The 19,101-nt window shown below is 34.0% G+C and overlaps 1 protein-coding gene across 5 annotated transcripts; it reads right to left on the reverse strand.

The window, feature by feature from the left end:
- Positions 1–328: 328 nt before the first annotated feature.
- Positions 329–18,701, reverse strand: LOC130899134 (cyclin-dependent kinase 12). 5 transcript variants are annotated; one of them, XM_057808918.1, is made up of 16 exons: positions 18,388–18,701; positions 16,950–17,337; positions 14,411–14,716; positions 14,039–14,345; positions 12,597–12,839; positions 12,179–12,522; positions 10,699–11,190; positions 10,413–10,640; positions 8,678–8,883; positions 8,400–8,596; positions 8,068–8,272; positions 6,811–7,079; positions 5,387–5,590; positions 801–1,011; positions 637–742; positions 329–583 (listed from the first exon to the last, which is right to left on the reverse strand). In XM_057808918.1, the coding sequence occupies exons 2-16, from the start codon at positions 17,263–17,265 to the stop codon at positions 459–461; spliced, it is 3,759 nt and encodes a 1,252-aa protein (XP_057664901.1). In that variant the 5' UTR covers positions 17,266–17,337; positions 18,388–18,701; the 3' UTR covers positions 329–458. The 5 variants fall into 5 exon arrangements, with proteins under 5 accessions (XP_057664901.1, XP_057664897.1, XP_057664899.1 ...); XM_057808914.1 differs by having other exon boundaries at positions 801–1,086; XM_057808916.1 differs by having other exon boundaries at positions 801–1,086; positions 16,950–17,334; positions 18,388–18,689.
- Positions 18,702–19,101: the final 400 nt, after the last annotated feature.

Below are 19,101 nucleotides of genomic sequence, written 5' to 3' on the forward strand. Positions count from 1 at the left end.
TTATAGTTCTTAAAAACCAGTGAAAATAACATGTGAATTTATTGGTCATACTAGCTTTTTCACTTGTCAAATGTCAAAACAAAACTTCAAACCTATGATATTAAATTTCATATTTTTCTCAATTATTTTGGAATTAAAAGAAATTTTCATAAAAAACTTTTTCATTTTCATTAATTGGAATAAATTATAAAAAATTGTGTTGAAAATCAATAAAATACTATTAAAAAAAATATTGTAAGATTCTTAAATGTCGTAACTTACCTTGTTATATTTTACTGTACAGGTTGTCCCACGACGTATGCATCAAGGATAAGTAATTAAAACGTCATTTTGATTATTTTTAGGATATAATTCAAACTTTTTTACATTACATATCCGAGTAAATTAGCAAATAAACGTAAATTAATCGTCAAATTTACAAAATTTAATATAAAAATCTATACATTTAAGGCCCAATTTCAGCTCGACATGAATATTTTTTTCATAACGTTAGCTCCTTTCGTCAAACCGAACTGTTTGAACAAATCCGACACCGTACGACAAACAATTTCCGTATTCAAAGTCAAATTTTTTGAAGATTCATCTGCAAAAATCGAAATTTTCGAAAAAAAACCAAACCCGCCATAATATCCCTACCTTCGTGCTGCAGTTGCAAAAGGTGAATAGAACCTGGGTTATTTTTGCAAATTTGTCTCAATTCGTTCAAAAGTGCGTCTAATTGGGCGCCGATTTGCGCGTCGTTCTAAAAAAATTACGGAATTACGGTCATCGGTAGCGCCATCTATCCGAACGTTACTTACCTGAGAATTTTTCGTCGAACACAATTCCATTAAATGGGATAAATGTACGACGCTTCTATTAAGCAACATCTGTTCTAAATTGTAAAGCAATTGATATAAATAATTGCGACCGTCTTCGACGTCGTTTTCGCCCTCTCTGGGCGGCGTCAGAGAATCGTCTATTGCTCTATGTGGCAACGAGGACATTCCGACTATACCGGGAACTTTTTCTCTGAAAGACGCAGAAGCTAAAGCGTAGGATAAGACGGCGGCGTCGTAAGCTTCCATTTTTAAATTTTTAGACGATCTACAAACAATATTAGTAACGTTTTCTTCTTGTAGAGTCGATTCGTACTTCGAAGACTTACTGGATGAATTGGCCGAATGAAAAGTGGACTTGGCCGAATGAAAAGCGGATTTGGCCGAATCAAAAGTGGACTTGGCTGAATGAAAAGTGGACTTGGCTGAATGAAAAGTGGGCTTGGCCGAATGAAAAGTGGGCTTGGCCGAATGAAAAGTGGACTTGGCTGAATGAAAAGTGGATTTGGCCGAATGAAAAGTGGGCTTGGCCGAATGAAAAGATAAATTTGTCGATCCAAAAGAGGAACTGGCCGAATGAAAAGTGGAATTGGTCGAATGAAGAGAGAAATTTGTCGATCGTAAAAATGGGGATTTAAACCGACCTAAAGAGGAACTAAACGAACAAAAAATGAAATTTACCGATTAAAAAGAATAATTTACCGATATAAAAGAAAAACCGGTCGAATATTAAGAATTCGAAGCGACAAAAAACGAAATCGACAAAAAAGGCAATTCGTTCGAATTAAAAGAATTTGAACCGACTGAAAAAACCGAATAGAATAAAAGGAATAATTGGCCGAACGAAAAGAGAAATTTGCCGATTGTAAAGTGGAATTTGCCGAATGAAAAGAGAAACCGGCAAACGAAAAGGAGGATTTGGTCTAAATTTGCCAAATAAAAAGAGGAATTCGCCGAACGAAAACTGAAATTTACCTAATGAAAGGAGGGATTGACCGACAAAAAAGGCAATTCGTCCGAATAAAAAAATTTAAACCGACGGGAAATGATAATAGTGGAATTTACCGAATGAAAAGAGTAATCGGTCGATAAAGAAGAGGATTTGGTCCAAATTTGCCGAATAAAACGGATAATTGGCCGAACGAAAAGTCAAATTTACCGAATGAAAAGAAAAAATGACCGATATAAAAGAATATTCGGTCGAATAAAAAAATTAGAGCTGATAAAAAACATGAATTCGCCGAATCATTGGCCAAATGAAAAATGGAACAGGCCGAATACAGAGATTTTTTGAGGGTATGAGGAACTGAACGAATTTTAAATGGTTATAAAAGACGAACAAGCAAAACTTGATTAAATTCGAATCAAATTAGCCGAATAAAAAGACGAATATGCCCAATATATGGATAGTTTTGGACGATAGAGGTCGTGGGTAGAGAAGAACTAGAAATTAGGACTAATTTCAAATGGTTATAGAAGAGGTTTGAGCAATCGACGAAAATTTATAGTAAATATTCATTAAAACCTCATACAGAGTGCTCGTTTTCAATGCGCCAACAATAATAATGTCTCAAAAGTGCTAAAACTAACAATCCATGCTATCTATCTAACGAATGAACATGCTTTTCGAATTAATTCAATTCGAAGCCGAAATATTTTTCAACTACGAGGTGCTCAGTTTGAAATTGAGGAGAACAACGTATACGACACCCCTCGTATATATTAAAACCATAGCATATCGACTGAAATTGTAACAAAAAACAGTTAAAAACCGCCGAAATAAAGAATAACGACAATTATTTCACAGATTTTCATCAATTTAATATGGTTTGCAGGTGGTTGAGGCAATTTAATATGGTTTTGAGAGGATTTTCGATTATTTAATATTTTTTGTGGGTTTCTGAGGTTTTCATGAGGTTGCTTTCAATTTAATATGGTTTGAAAGATGGTAGGGACAATTTAATATGGTTTCAAAGATGGTTGGGGCAATTTAATATGGTTTACAGATGATTGAGGTAATTTAATATGGTTTTGAGAGGATTTTCGACCGTTAATATATTTTTTGTGGATTTCCATGAGTTTATTTGAGAGGTTTTCATCAATTTAATATGGTTTGTCGGCAATTGAAGCAATTTAATATGGTTTGCAGGTGGTTGAGGCAATTTAATATAGTTTTGAGATGGTTTTGATAAAGTAATTTCGTTTTTTGTGGGTTTTCAAGGTTTCCATCAACTTAATACGGTTCGCTGACGTTTGGGCAAGTTTAATAACGAGCTACGAACAGAATTCGATGTAAGAAAACAAAAAAAAAACTAATATAACGAAAAATAAGAAACAAAACAAAAAAAACAATGAGGGAAATAAAATAAAAACGGAAAAAAATTAAATCCCATTTATTTTGAATTCAAAATAAAAATTAACATATATACAGGATGCTACCTAAAATAATTTACTTCTATGTACAATAAATATTCAATTACTAATCAAAGAAAAAAAATGTGACACAATTTTATTCTTTAATATATTTATAAATATTATCAATCAATATAACTTCAACTTTTTTCTTAATTATTTCAATTTTTTTTTTGGTCAAATGAACAAGGCACGAGTTGGAACCACTATTTGCACACCCCTTGTACACATTAAAATTAAATTAATTGCGGTACGCGTGAAAAGTCAAATTTAATGGCGCGGTCAACAAGATCCACGATCATTTTTTTTTTTATTTTACGCAGTTTCATACAATTCGAAGTGGTTCCGAGAGTTTAATGTGGTTTATAACATTTTTGGGATCATTTAATATAGTTTTTTATATTTTGATACGATTTTATCGTACTTTTACGCAATTTGATATGGTTTTAATATGTTTGGGATCATTTAATATGGTTTTTCATACGATCTTATCGTATTTTTTCGAAATTTGATACGGTTTTAATATGTTTGGAATCATCTAATATGGTTTTAATATGTTTCGGATCATTTAATACGGTCTTTTATACGATTTCATCGTATTTTTTCCAATTTAATATGGTTTTAATATGCTTGGGATCGTTTAATATGGTTTCAAGCTGTTTTTCACGTGTTAGAAGGGCGATTTCATATGTTTGGGATCATTTAATATGGTTTTTCATACGATCTTATCGTATTTTTTCGAAGTTTGATACGGTTTTAATATGTTAGGAATCATCTAATATGGTTTTAATATGTTTCGGATCATTTAATACGGTCTTTTATACGATTCCATCGTATTTTTCCCAATTTAATATGGTTTTAATATGCTTGGGATCATTTAATACGGTTTTAAGAGATTTCCAATATCATTGATATGATTTTATCACGATTTAATATGGTTTTTACACGTTTGGGATTTTTAAATGTCGTTTTAAGAGGTATTTAACATTTTAAAGTGTTTTTTATATATTAGGTATCGTTCAAAATGGTTTTATTATGTTTGGGATAGTTTAATGTGGTTTTATGGGAATTTTCAAAAATTGATATGGTTTATATCATGGTTTAGACGCGTTTAGTGCGTAAAAAGAGATATCTAACTGGCGCAGTCAATAGGACGATCTAATAAAAAAAAATTTGCGAAATAAAAGGCGTTCTGAAACGTACAAGGGGTGTTGCATATGTTTGTTCCTCATTAAATTTTTTTTTTGTAATTAGGCACTTACAAAAAAATAGTACAAAAGAAAAACAAACAAAAAAAAAGACAACGGTTATGTACAGATAATTTTTAGTTTTTAGAGCACCAATTCCACTTTAATCTATACCAGAAAAAAACACCGGCAGTCATTAGGAACCAATTTTATTGATTATTTAATCACCCTGTATAATAAATTTTCGACAGAAAACAGGATACGGGGTAAATGGGCGAATGGAAAAAGTCAATCAAGATTCGATCTTTTAGGGGGAAAATCGAAAAAAAAATCGATTATTCCAAAGACGAAAATCGATCGATGCTTACGGGGTGAAACGAAAAATCGAGAGATACGATCGTATACGGGGAAAATCGATTCGATAATGACAAAAATCGATCAAAATACGATCATTTACGAAGAAAATCGATTTTTTCAAAAAACGTAATTCGATTGATGCATACAGGGTGAAACGAAAAATCGAGAGAAACGATCGTGCAGGGGGAAAATCGCAAAAAATCGATTTTTTTTAAAAACCTTGATTCGATCGTTGCATACGGGGCGTATCCGAAAAGTTGAAATTCGATTCGTAACGACTCCGGGTTGGGGAAAAAAATGAATTTTACGAAAAAAATAAAAGGAAAACAACAACAACAAATATCATAATTATTTATAAGGGGGAGGATCGTCTAAAAATTAAAAAATCTTTACAGTAAAATATATCATTTCAATTTTCATGCGGGACATTCAATTTTAGAAAAAACAAAAATATATATTTACAAAAAATTCGAATTTTCTATTTTTTTTTTGATAACTGGGGAAAGAGGAAGAAAATAAATGAAAGTCAGTCACGTGGTCCGGTATATAACGAATAAAATAAAAAACAGTAGGGTGGGGATGTATCGATGGATATCGAGGAGACAGACTCACCCTCCGCCGTCCAAATTATCGTCGTTTTTACCGCCTCCCATACCGCCGCCGCCGGACATAATCTTTTCCGGCCTCCCCATAAGAGACGGTTTGCCCGGCGGTAGATTTTGCATCGCCTCCGCCTGTTCACGTATTTGACGTTTGCGTTTTTTGCTCCACAATTCGTGGCAATCTTGCCAAGTCGGTAATTCCGGCGCCGATATTCTGAAATTATTAAAAAAGAAAATATTATCAAATTTATTGGGGAATGGGTGATTACTGATTTTTTCGAAATTCGATTTGATTTTTTTACAATATTTGATGATTTATTGCGGATTTTTGGCAGTTTTCATGTTTCATGTGGTTTTGAAAGATTTTCGACGAGTTTAATATGGTTTTCAATGAGTTTAATATGGTTTTGAAATGTTTTTGATGAGTTTAATATGGTTTTCAACGAGTTATTATGGTTTTGAAAAAGTTTTGATGAGTTTAATATGGTTTTAATGTGGTTTCCGATGATTTTATTTTGGTTTCATATGATTTTGAAAGGTTTTTTTATGAGTTTAATATGGTTTTCAACGAGTTTAATATAGTTTCAACGAATTTAATATGGTTTTCAACGAGTTTAATATGGTTTCAACGACTTTAATATGGTTTCAACAAGTTTAATATGGTTTTCAACGAGTTCAATATAGTTTTGAAAAGTTTTTGATGAGTTTAATATGGTTTTCAACGAGTTATTATGGTTTTGAAAAATATTTTTGAGTTCCAAATGGTTTTAATAAGTTGTGATGAATTTGATATGGTTTTCAAAGGTTTTTGAGATTTTTATATGGTTTTAATGAGTTTAATGAGGTTTTTAAAGATTTTTGATTAGTTCATATGGTTTTGAAAGGTTTTTGATGAGTTTAATATGGTTTTCAACGAGTTTAATATGGTTTTGAAAGGTTTTTGATGTGTTTAATATGGTTTTCAACGAGTTTAATATGGTTTTGAAAGGTTTTTGATGAGTTTAATATGGTTTTCAAAGGTTTTTGAGATTTTTATATGGTTTTAATGAGTTTAATGAGGTTTTTAAAGATTTTTGATTAGTTCATATGGTTTTGAAAGGTTTCTGATTAGTTTGAAAGGTTTTTGACAAGTTTCATATGATTTTAATAGGTTTTTGATGAATGTGATATAATTTCAGGTTTTGATAAGTTTAATATGGTTTTCAATGAATATAATATGGTTTTGAAAGGTTTTTGATGAGTTTAATATGGTTTTAACGTGGTTTACGATGAGTTTATTTTGGTATTTGATGAGTTTCAAGTGGTTTTGGAAAGTTTTTGATGAATTCGAATGGTTTTGAAAGATTAGTGATGAGTTTCATTTTTAATAATAATATTTTAATAAGTATATATAATACAAGATACAAAAAAAAAAAGATAAAAATCAAGACTCACTGTTCGGGATTGATATTCCTCAGCCACGCCGATTTGAGTGCGTCTTCTGCCGTTATCCTCTTCTCCGGATCCAATTCCAACATCTTATCCAACAGATCCAACGACGACGACGGCATAAACACGAAATCCTCCCTCAATCTCCTCCTGTGCAATTTGTTCGGCTTCAACGTATGGAAAAGGGGTAATTTGATAACGGAGGGCCAGACGGCGGGCGTCGGGGTGCCGCACACTCGAGATATCCTGTCTAATTGCATCATTTCGGCGTTGGCCTGAAAAGAAATTTTATTGATCATCGATCTATTTCCAACAAAAAGCGAGATATCAACACGATTTCGATGGTTTTTCGTTTTTCTACACCATTATTTAATGGTTTGCGGTGGTTTTTAGACGTTTTTAGCGATTTAATATGGTTTTCGGATGTTGAGATTAATACGGTTATCGGATGTTAGGATTAATTGGGTTCAAGTGTATTACTGACAATTTCATTGGTTTTTTTCGTGGTTTTATCAAGTTTAATATGGTTTTTAACAAAGGTTTCATTTAATTCATATTAATTCATATGGTTTTTAAAACGGTTTGAGATGGTTTTGACGCATTAAAGTAGTTTTAATATGGTTTTTCGAGATTTCGGATGATTTTGACGCACTAACATGGTTTTAATACGGTTTTTTTGAGATTTCGGACAATTTTAATACATTAATATGGTTTTTACAAGATTTACTATGGATAGGATACATTATAATGGATTTATCAGAGGTTTCATTCGATTTGTATGAATTAATAGGGTTTTTAAAATGGTTTGGACATGTTAATATGGTTTTTTCGAGATTTCGGACGATTTTAATACATTAATATGGTTTTTACAAGATTTACTCTGGTTAGGATACATTATAATGGATTTATCAGAGGTTTCATTCAATTTGTATGAATTAATAGGGTTTTTAAAATGGTTTGGACATGTTAATATGGTTTTTTCGAGATTTCGGACGATTTTAATACATTAATATGGTTTTTACAGGATTTACTATGGATAGGATACATTATAATGGATTTATCAGAGGTTTCATTCAATTTGTATGAATTAATAGGGTTTTTAAAATGGTTTGGACATGTTAATATGGGTTTTTCGAGATTTTTAATGATTTTAATATGGTTTTAATATGATTTTTAACATGGTTTGAGATGATTTCGATCCGAATAAAATAGTTACCATAATATTTTCGACGATACGGTCAAATAGGAAATAGGAAAACTGACCTGAAATAGGGGTTTTTTCAAAAACAACTCCCCCAATATACAACCGCAACTCCAAATATCGATCGCCGGTCCGTAACGTTCTTCGCCCAAAAGTAGTTCGGGCGGTCGGTACCACAATGTGATCACCTTGTTAGTGTAAGGTCTCTGTCTGTCTTCGGCGTTGTAGAGTCGAGCCAAACCGAAATCGGCCAATTTCACTTCGCCCCTAAAAAAAGAAAAAGTTACGGTACAACACATACGCATATATAATATATATATATATATATATATATATATATATATATATATATATATATATATATACGAGATCGAGACCAAAAATTAAAACTCACTTGTTGTTCATCAAGATATTGCTGCATTTGATATCGCGATGCAAAAAGTTCTTCTTGTGACAATAATTGAGACCGTCCAACAGTTGTTTCATTATGCAGGCGTTGTTCAATTCGTTGAAATCGACCATGCCGGATTCCAATAGTCCCATCAGATCGTGATCCATGTATTCGAAAACCAGATAGAACGATCCCTTTTCCTGTCGATGAAGATTAAAAAATGAAAAAAAGATTAAAACGACGAAAAGAAATATTATTTTTCGCATAGCGCCGCAACGTACCTTTCTGAAATCGACGGCGTCCTGTTTGTCGGTGACGATTTCCCTTAAATTGACGATATTTTTGTGATTCAATTGCCGGAGGATTTTTATTTCTCTGACAGCCGTTATGGGGAAACCCTCCTTTTCGTTTTCCAACCTCACTTTTTTCAACGCCACCAGTTCGTTGGCGTGCACGTCTTTGGCTTTGTACACTTGACCGTAAGTACCTAAACAAAGAATATTAAGAATCTCAAGAGCGGCAGGTGTAGTGTAGTGTAGTGTAATCCAGTTATATAGTGTATAGTGTAGTGTAGTATATAGTTGATATACGTGTAGTACAGTTTGATGTAGAGTTGGTGTAAATTAGTGTAATGTAGAGTTTATGTAGGTGTAGTGTAGTGTAAATATACACATATTGGAAAGTTTTGTTCCGGGATCGTTCCTTTAGGATGATAGTCTACTATCAATAACTCATGGATTTCAAAAGTTTTTAATAGGTTTTTGATAGTTTAATGGGTTTTTAATGAGGTTATTGATACTTTAATGGGTTCTTAATGAGTTTTTCGAAATAATAATATGGTTTCAATGGTTCAGAATGAGTTACTCATGGGTTTTTAATAGTTTTTTGATAGTTAATTTCGATTTTAATAAGGTTTTTGATATATTAATAAGGTTATTCAAGTTTTTAATCTTTGGATTTTAGGATCTTGATACTTTGATAGATCTTTATTAAGGTTTTCGAGACAATGATATGGTTTCGCTAGTTTATTTCGACTTTCTCATGGGTTTCACGAGGTTTTAATAAATTTTTGATAGTTTAATGGGTTGTTAATGAGGTAATTGGATATTCAAGACAATTTTTTGGAATAATAAAATGATCTCTGCATGATTTGATATGTTACGGTAGTTTAATATGAATTTCTCATGGATTTTAATAGTTTAATGAGTTTTAATGAGGTTTAGTTCTTAGTTCTTAATAGGTCCTTAATAATAAAAAATGGGTTTTTCCAAATATTAATATGGTTTTGATAGTCTAGATAAGTTTCTCATGGGTACCATGAGTTTTTAATAAGTTTTCGATAGTTTATTTGAATTTTAATAAGGTTTTCGAAATATTAATATGGTTTTGATAGTTTAGATGAGTTTCTCATGGGAATCATGAGTTTATAATAGGTTTTTGATAAGATTTTCGAAATATTAATATGATTTTGATAGTTTAGATGAGTTTCTCATGATTATCACGAGTTTATAATAGGTTTTTGATAGTTTAAAGGGTTTTTAATAAGGTTTTCGAAATATTAATGTCGTTTTGATAGTTTATAGGGTTTTTATCAAGGTTTTTGAAATGTTAATATGGTTTTGCGAGTTTATAATAGGTTTTTGATAAGATTTTCGAAATATTAATGTGGTTTTGATAGTTTAGATGAGTTTCTCATGAATATCACGAGTTTTTGATAGTTTAAAGGGTTTTTATCAGGGTTTTTTAAATGTCAATATGGTTTTGCGAGTTTATAATAGGTTTTTGATAGTTTACAGGTTTTTGGTAAGGTTTTCGAAATATTAATATGGTTTTGATAGTTTAGTTGAGTTTCTCATGATTATCACGAGTTTATAATAGGTTTTTGATAGTTTAAAGGGTTTTTAATAAGGTTTTCGAAATATTAATGTGGTTTTGATAGTTTAGAAGAGTTTTTCACACCGAAAAGGAACGATTTCGAAGCGGAAGGAAGCTAAATAGCCCCAAAGGGAACGTTACCTTCGCCTATCTGCGCTATAACCTCGAACATATCGACGCACCTCTCGCCCCAATCTTTACCGCACATCTGGAAATTTCTGGATCCTTTTCTTTTCAATATTGTCGGTCGTTTCATCGGCATTTTCGGCTTCGGCGACGATTTCCGTTTCTCCGAATTTTTCACGTGGTTCCTCGGCGGCGTACTCGGCAATTCTTCATCGCCGCTCAATTCTTCCGTACCGGGTATCACTAAATAACGAATCGTTGAAAAAAAAAAAGAAATTTCCCTACGAAAAATAGTACCTACCGGGGGGCATCGGTAAATCCTTGATGTTTTTCCGAGGCGGCGTTTTGGCTTTGACGTATACGGGAGGCGGCGGCGGCCGATTGGCGGACATATGGGCAGGCGCTACGGGACTCGGGGACCTACTGGGCGGCGAGACGATAGCTTCCAATTGCGTCTGATCTATACCGGGGGGTAACGGTAATTTCGTAACGCTCTTTGGTTTTTTGATTTCCATTTGGGCGGTGGTCGTCGTCGTAGGCGGTTTGGAGTCCGCGTGGGGCGCCGGCGTCGTTACGGCGGACGGACCCGTCGTTATTATGGTGGAGATGGCCGCCGGCGCGGCAGTATTAGGTACCGCCACCGGCAGTGGCGGAGTAGGGGGCGTCGTTGGTTTTTCGGTGACGGTTTCTTTGTCCGGTAATCGGATGTCGTTCAAATTGGTCGGTTCCGTTTCCGGTATAGGAATGTCGACTACGTCCATCGGTAGCGGCGTCGTTAAATTTTCTTTGTTTTCTATACGCAAAAAAAAACGAAATTTTTGGCCGAATTTTCCGTCGAAAGTAGAATTGGGAGACAAATTTATGAGAAAAATCAAAATATTGGGCAATAATTATACCCAGGATTGTTTTGGGGGACAAATTCATAAGGAAAATCGAAATTTTGGGGAATAATTAGACCAGGGGTTGTTTTGGGCGACAAATTTCAATCCGAGCTCCACTTTGGGCGTCAAATTTTCAACGAAGAATCGAAATTTTGGGCGACTTCCGAATGAATCGCTATTTTGGCGCCGAATTTGTGCCAAAGCGCTTAAAGAACTCAATTTGGGTGCAAAATATCGAAATTTTGACTAAAATTCATGACAAGAATCAAATTGGGAGCCAAATTTTCAACAAAGAATAGAAATTTTGATCAAAATTCTTATAGAGTACAATTAGGCATCAAATTTTCAACAAAATTGAGATTTTGGGCAACATTTATATCTAGAGTCAAATTGGGCGTCAAATTTTCAACTAAAATCGAGACTTTGGGCAACATTTATATCTAGAGTCAAATTGGGCGCCAAATTTTCAACTACAATAAAAAATTTGGGCAAAATTCAAATCTTGAATCAAAGTGGGCGTCGAATTTTCAACAAAAATCGAGACTTTGGGTAACATTTATATCTAGAGTCAAATTGGGCGTCAAATTTTCAACAAAAATCGAGTCTTTGGGCAAAATTCATATTTAGAATCAAAGTGGGCGTCAAATTTTCAACAAAAATCGGGACTTTGGGCAACATTTATATCTAGAATAAAATTGGTCGCCAAATTTTCAACTACAATAAAAATTTTGGGCAAAATTCATATCTTGAATCAAAGTGGGCGTCAAATTTTCAACAAAAATAGAAACTTTGGGCTCAAATTCCACATTAAACGTCAAATAAATGACGAAAATGCCTGAAAACCGATAAAAAAACCTGAAAAAAAAAAGAAAGAAACGAGTAAAACAAAATTTCACTCACCAATTTTGCCATTCGAATCGACATCGCCCGATTGCTGATCGCCGTTCGACTGTTCCAATTGTTCGGCGAGCCTCTTCAACTCCATCTCCCTCTTCCGGCGATCCTTCACCATTTCGGCGAACAGACTAGCGTCCGTTATCTTATTTTTCAATTGGGAGGATTTCACCGAATGCGGCGAGGGACTCCTGTCGTGCCTATGCCTGGGACTCTTATCCTTCCTCGGACTCCTCGATCGGTGTCTCTTGGCCCTCCTAGTAGGCGACGGCGTCGCGTAATGTCTCGACCTACCGTAGCTCGACGACCTCGATCTCCTCCGGGACACCGGACTCCTGCTCCTGGAATATCTACAAGACAAAGGAGAGGGGGGGAGAGTTTAGATTAGCGAAAAATCCATATGTATGAGACGTCGTTAACCCACCGACTCCTCTCCTTCAATCTGGCCTTTTCCTTTTTGTGTTTCCTGTGGAGCATCTCCCTTTCGATTCTCCGTTTCCGGCTGCTGGGTGTCAAAGAGCGATGCTTGTTGTAGTGCGAATGTATCACGACGTCGGGGGTTGCTCCCCTATAAGTGGGGGATTTCAAGGGGGGCGACAGACGATCGTCTATTATTATCGGAGAGTCTCTTATCCGGATCGGTTCGTCCGATATGAAGTGATTGTACCTAAACGGAGTAGTGCAGAAAAAAAAATTTTGTGTCAATTTTCATTGTGGGTACCGATTTGGGCGCCAAATATGAAATGTTTCGGTCAATAATCACATCTGGTACCACATGGGCGTTCAATTTTTGAAAAAACATCATAAAATTTGTTATAAAGTACAAATAGTACCACTTGGGCGTCGAAATACCAAAGGAACATCAATATTTTGGTCAATAATCGGATCTAGTACCACTTGGGCGTTAAATTTTTGAAAAAACATAAAATTTGTTATAAAGTACAAATAGTACCACTTGAGCGCCGAAATACCAAAGGAACATCAATAGTTTGGTCAATAATCAGATCTAGTACCACTTGAGCGTCAAATTTTTGAAAAAACATCATAAAATTTGTTATAAAGTACAAATAGTACCGCTTGGGCGTCGAAATACCAAAGGAACATCAATATTTTGGTCAATAATCGGATCTAGTACCACTTGGGCGTCAAATTTTTGAAAAAACATCATAAAATTTGTTATAAAGTACAAATAGTACCGCTTGGGCGTCGAAATACCAAAGGAACATCAATATTTTGGTCAATAATCGGATCTAGTACCACTTGGGCGTTAAATTTTTGAAAAAACATCATAAAATTTGTTATAAAGTACAAATAGTACCGCTTGGGCGTCGAAATACCAAAGGAACATCAATATTTTGGTCAATAATCGGATCTAGTACCACTTGGGCGTCAAATTTTTGAAAAAACATCATAAAATTTGTTATAAAGTACAAATAGTACCGCTTGGGCGTCGAAATACCAAAGGAACATCAATAGTTTGGTCAATAATCAGATCTAGTACCACTTGAGCGTCAAATTTTTTGAAAAAACATCATAAAATTTGATAAGTATAGTTAGTACTTGGACGCCAAAAAGAAGAAAGAATGTGAATAGTTCGGACAATTATCACATCTGGTAGTACTTTGGGCGCCAAATTTGGTAAAAAACGTACTTTTGGGCACAAAACCCATTTGGTACCACTTTGGGCGCCAAATTTTGTAAAAAAAACATACTTTTGAACACCAAACCCAATTAGTACCAATTTTGGCGACAAATTTGGTAAAAAACGTACCTTTGGGCACTAAACACATCTGGTACCATTTTGGTCATTAAATTTTCAATCGAAAATCGAAAAATTCGCATAAAAAAAAAAAAAAATTTCTGTACCTTGCGGGATGATGTAACGGCGGGGTGTGCGGGGATTCCCTAGTGGCGAATTCTCTCGATGAAATATCTCTGGAATATTTCGGCGGCGGCGTTTCCGAAGGCGGCGTCGGACTTTGAACTTCGAACGTTTCCGGTGACGCTATACTATCGTTCGATACCGGCGAACATCCGCCGGTATCGATGACGACCTTGTGGTGACCCGCCTTAATCGACGTCTCCTCCCAATCGCCCAAATCGATTGGCTGCCTGGGCGGCGTCCTCTTCGACGAGCTACAATCGGATATCACCGAACCGCTCGCAGCGCTCTCTATAATCACACACACCAAAAATCATCGTCAACAATCGATTTAATGATCGATTATTTTTTTTTACCTAAACTGGTACTTCTCGATCTGTGTTTCGATTTTCTCTTCTTCTTTTTCGTCTTCTTATCCTTTTTGTGTCTCTTCTCTTTTTTCTTCCTCTTTTTTCTATCGTAGTCTTCGCGGAAGGTGGGGGAAGTCAAGGGGGCCGTTACGTATTCTAGCCCCGTTGGCGATTCCTCCATTTTTCTTTTCGATTTCATGTCGCCCGATCTCGAGGAACGCGACGATATCGATAATTGTCTTTCTCTGACTAAAATCGGGGGCGTCGGCGATCTCGGTATAAGCGCCGTCTGATCCAAACGGTGTCTCCTAACTTTCGGTAGAAAATTTTTTTTAACGACGGAATTGAATTAAAAATAATTTTTGGTTACGGGGTGACTCAATAATAGTCGTTGTTTTTTTATTAAATCACCTTGTATATTACGGATATGTATCATCTGATTTGACGAATGTCAAGTCAGGAATGAATTTCTGTCGAAATTATCGTCTTCTAAGTTGCCACATGGTGGAATATAAAATAATTAAAAAGGTAAGTCTGATTTTGGGCGTGGAATTATCGAAAGAACAATAACAAAACGACTTTTGGCGCCAAATTAGCACAAGAAAACTAGAAAAACTACTTTGGACACAAAACTATCGAAAGAAAAACAGGAAAACTACTTTGGGCGCCAAATTATAAAAATAAAACTATAAAAACGACTCTGGGCGTCAAATTATCTAATAGAAAAGCAGAAAAACGACTTTGGGCGCCAAATTATAAAAATAAAACTATAAAAACGACTCTGGGCGTCAAATTATCTAATAGAAAAGCAGAAAAACGACTTTGGGCGCCAAATTATCAAGAAAAAAACTAGAAAAACTACTTTGGGCGCAAAATTATCGAAAGATAAGCAGAAAAATTACTTTGGGCGCCAAATTATCTAAAAGAAAAGCAGAAAAACTACTTTGGGCGCCAAATTTTCGTTCAAAAATAGTAAAAACGACAAAAACGGTCCTTTGAGGTTATTGAAAGAAAACTTTTCTTTTTTTGCACTAAATTGGGCTGACTCGAGTAATATTTCCAATGAATACGACTTTAGGCGCCGTATTTTCGTTAGAAAATAGTAAAAACTATAAGGATAGCCAATTGAATATCTTAAAATATGAATTTTCTGCAATTTTGCTCTAAATGGGGGAATATTTTCATGGAAAACAACTATGGCCACCAAATTTTCGTTAGAAACTTAAAAAAACTTCAAAAACAACCCCTTGAGCATAAAAATGGGCTACCAATGGCGATATTTCCATGGAAAACGACTTTGGGCGCCAAATTTTCATTAGAAACTAATAAAAACTACAAAAACAGCCCCTTGGGCACTAACATGGGCTACCAAGGGCAATATTTCCATGGAAAACGACTTTGGGCGCCAAATTTTCATTATAAAGAAATAAAAACTACAAAAACAGCCCCTTTAGCACTAACATAGGCTACCAATGGCAATATTTCCATGGAAAACGACTTTGGGCGCCAAATTTTCATTAGAAACTAATAAAAACTACAAAAACAGCTCCTTGGGCACTAACATGGGCTACCAAGGGCAATATTTCCATGGAAAACGACTTTGGGCGCCAAATTTTCATTCGAAACTAATAAAAACTACAAAAACAGCCACTTCAGCACTAAAATGGGCTACTAAGGGCAATATTCTCATGGAAAACGACTTTGGGCGCCAAATTTTCGTTAGAAACTTAAAAAAACTTCAAAAACAACCCCTTGAGCATAAAAATGGGCTACCAATGGCGATATTTCCATGGAAAACGACTTTGGGCGCCAAATTTTCATTAGAAACTAATAAAAACTACAAAAACAGCCCCTTGGGCACTAACATGGGCTACCAAGGGCAATATTTCCATGGAAAACGACTTTGGGCGCCAAATTTTCATTATAAAGAAATAAAAACTACAAAAACAGCCCCTTTAGCACTAACATAGGCTACCAATGGCAATATTTCCATGGAAAACGACTTTGGGCGCCAAATTTTCATTAGAAACTAATAAAAACTACAAAAACAGCTCCTTGGGCACTAACATGGGCTACCAAGGGCAATATTTCCATGGAAAACGACTTTGGGCGCCAAATTTTCATTCGAAACTAATAAAAACTACAAAAACAGCCACTTCAGCACTAAAATGGGCTACTAAGGGCAATATTCTCATGGAAAACGACTTTGGGCGCCAAATTTTCGTTAGAAACTAATAGAAACTACAAAAACACCCATTTCAGCACTAAAATGGGCTACCAAGGGCAATATTTTCATGGAAAACCCCTTTAGGCGCCAAATTCTCGTTAATAAACTCTATATGGAGGATCTCGAAGAACAAATACTTCACTTACAGGTATTGGGAGGGAGTAATTTAATAAATATTTCCATTTAATGTCATTGTGAGTATCAAATTGACGATTTTCGAGGTTTTTCTACAGGGTGACTTATTAAAATCGGGAAATATGGTTATGTTTTTATTGAATCACCCTATATAAATATACGGAGAAATATTTATGATCTAACCTGGCGAATGTAAAATAAGTGACGATTCTCTAACGTAAATGTCGTCTTCTAATCTACCGTAACGACTATGTTGATTACTTCTGTGCATATCGGCGTCCAAATCTAATTCGCCATCTTCGCTGACGATTTCTTCTTCTCCGCTTTGAATTTCTCCAGCTTCCGGTCCGGACAGATCCTCCGAACTCACATCCGAATATTCGACTAATTTCGTTTTGGTTTTCGATAAACCTACGTAATTATTCGATGAGGTTTTATCGCCTTTCTGTTTGCGCCTTTTCGATTTCTTGTTATGTTTGCCATGACGGTTTTTTTCCATTTTACGTATTAATTTATATCGGATATCCAGCACATAGTAAATCGTGCTGGTCTGCCTACTGGCAATCGACTCCTAGGGAAAGTCCACATACTCTTAATTCTATTAGAAAAAGAGGTTATGTTGACATTGAGATCGCAGTGTTGCCAGAATTGTTCATTTTTTCAACTACTTAATCGTTTTTTTTTTGTTAATAGTTTGGCTAAATACGAAATAAGTTTTGTTATATGTATACGGATTGAATTTTGGAGTAAACAGATTATTGTAAAGAAATTTAAGTATTACAAAATCGTTTTTGGGTGATCAAATAACTTTTAATATCAATTCAATATCAATTTCATAAATTAAATTACGAAATCGTGTTTAAATTCGAAATTATGTAATAAAAATCAATAAATCATTAATAAATTACGTTATTATCAATAAAATATGGAAATTAATTGAAAAATAAACAAATTTGATATAGATTTAATCGAATTTTGTCGTATTACATTCAACAATGAACAGAAATTGGGGCAACTACTTTTATTATTATTTAAACTTAATATAATCGTTTTATATTATTAATTTCGAGTTTTAAATGATTTAACCAAACTATTTTTTAAAAACTACAACGTTATTTTATCAATAATCTTAAAAACTTGACTAAAACTAAGGAGAATCCGTCTTTAGAGCTAACACTGTATACACGAACAAATATAATATTTTTCCGCTGATTATGTATTGAGGTTATAATAATATTGATATAAACTAATGTCGATATTAAATTTTTCTTAATAAATTAATAATAAAAGACGTTTCAATGAATATTTTGTGATCAATTAGAAATATTGTAACCTGGCAACACCGTGTTGTTGGCATGCACGAATTGAGCCATCACCACGTAAGAGGAAAGAGTTTAATTAATTTTTTTGGAAAAAATAAATAAGAAGATATGGTCATCAAAATGTTTGCCAGTCGTATATAACTTTATATAATATCGTATGAATAAATAAAAAAATTATTAATGACATTGGTGACCTTGAATGAATGAAAATAATGGCGATATTTAGGGTGGGTCTAAATTCGATGTAAAAAAGCGAATTAGTATTAAATGAAGCCGTATAATATTGAAATAACACTTACCCAAATTTAAAATTAACTATTAAGTTCACTATCACACTCACTAACCCACAACACAGCACTTTATTCCATTAGACAAGTTCTTTCGTCATTTATTACTCTCTTAGCAGGTTTTTCAAGCTTTGTCGTTCAATTTATGTGAAAATATCAATTCTATTAGACAATATTAATAAGTTAGATTCTTATTTATTGTTTAATTGTATCGGATGTAGCATAGGTCATAAAATATTTGAAGATTTTGTTATTTTTTTACAGCGAACGATCCTCTCGACAGGACGCCATTTTCATCTGTTTTCCCCTTTATAAATAGCATGCGTCATTCTTCTCCCCTCTTTATTCAAGTAGATCTCTTCTATTATCGTCATAAAATCAAAATTTTCGAAAATTATAAATACAAATTTTAAAAAATACGATATATAAGTATCGCTTTATTTTATTCAAACATAAAAATATGATATTTAGTTTAGAAAATAAATTCGTTTCATACGTGACATCAGTTATAGTAAGACTACTAATAAATAGATGGCGTAGTGTAGTTTTAATTCGTTTTTCATAACTTTTTGAAAATAATCAGAAAAAAATTATTAACATCAACGTTGATTTTTATTTAAATATAAAAATATCGATTTTATATATTTTTTTTTGAAAAATTGGTGTAAATAAGTGATTTTCAAATCATACTATCGTGTTATATCCAACATATAGATGGCGTAGATA

Source organism: Diorhabda carinulata, chromosome 10 (assembly GCF_026250575.1).
Source record: "Diorhabda carinulata isolate Delta chromosome 10, icDioCari1.1, whole genome shotgun sequence".
NCBI classification, from domain to species: domain Eukaryota; kingdom Metazoa; phylum Arthropoda; class Insecta; order Coleoptera; family Chrysomelidae; genus Diorhabda; species Diorhabda carinulata.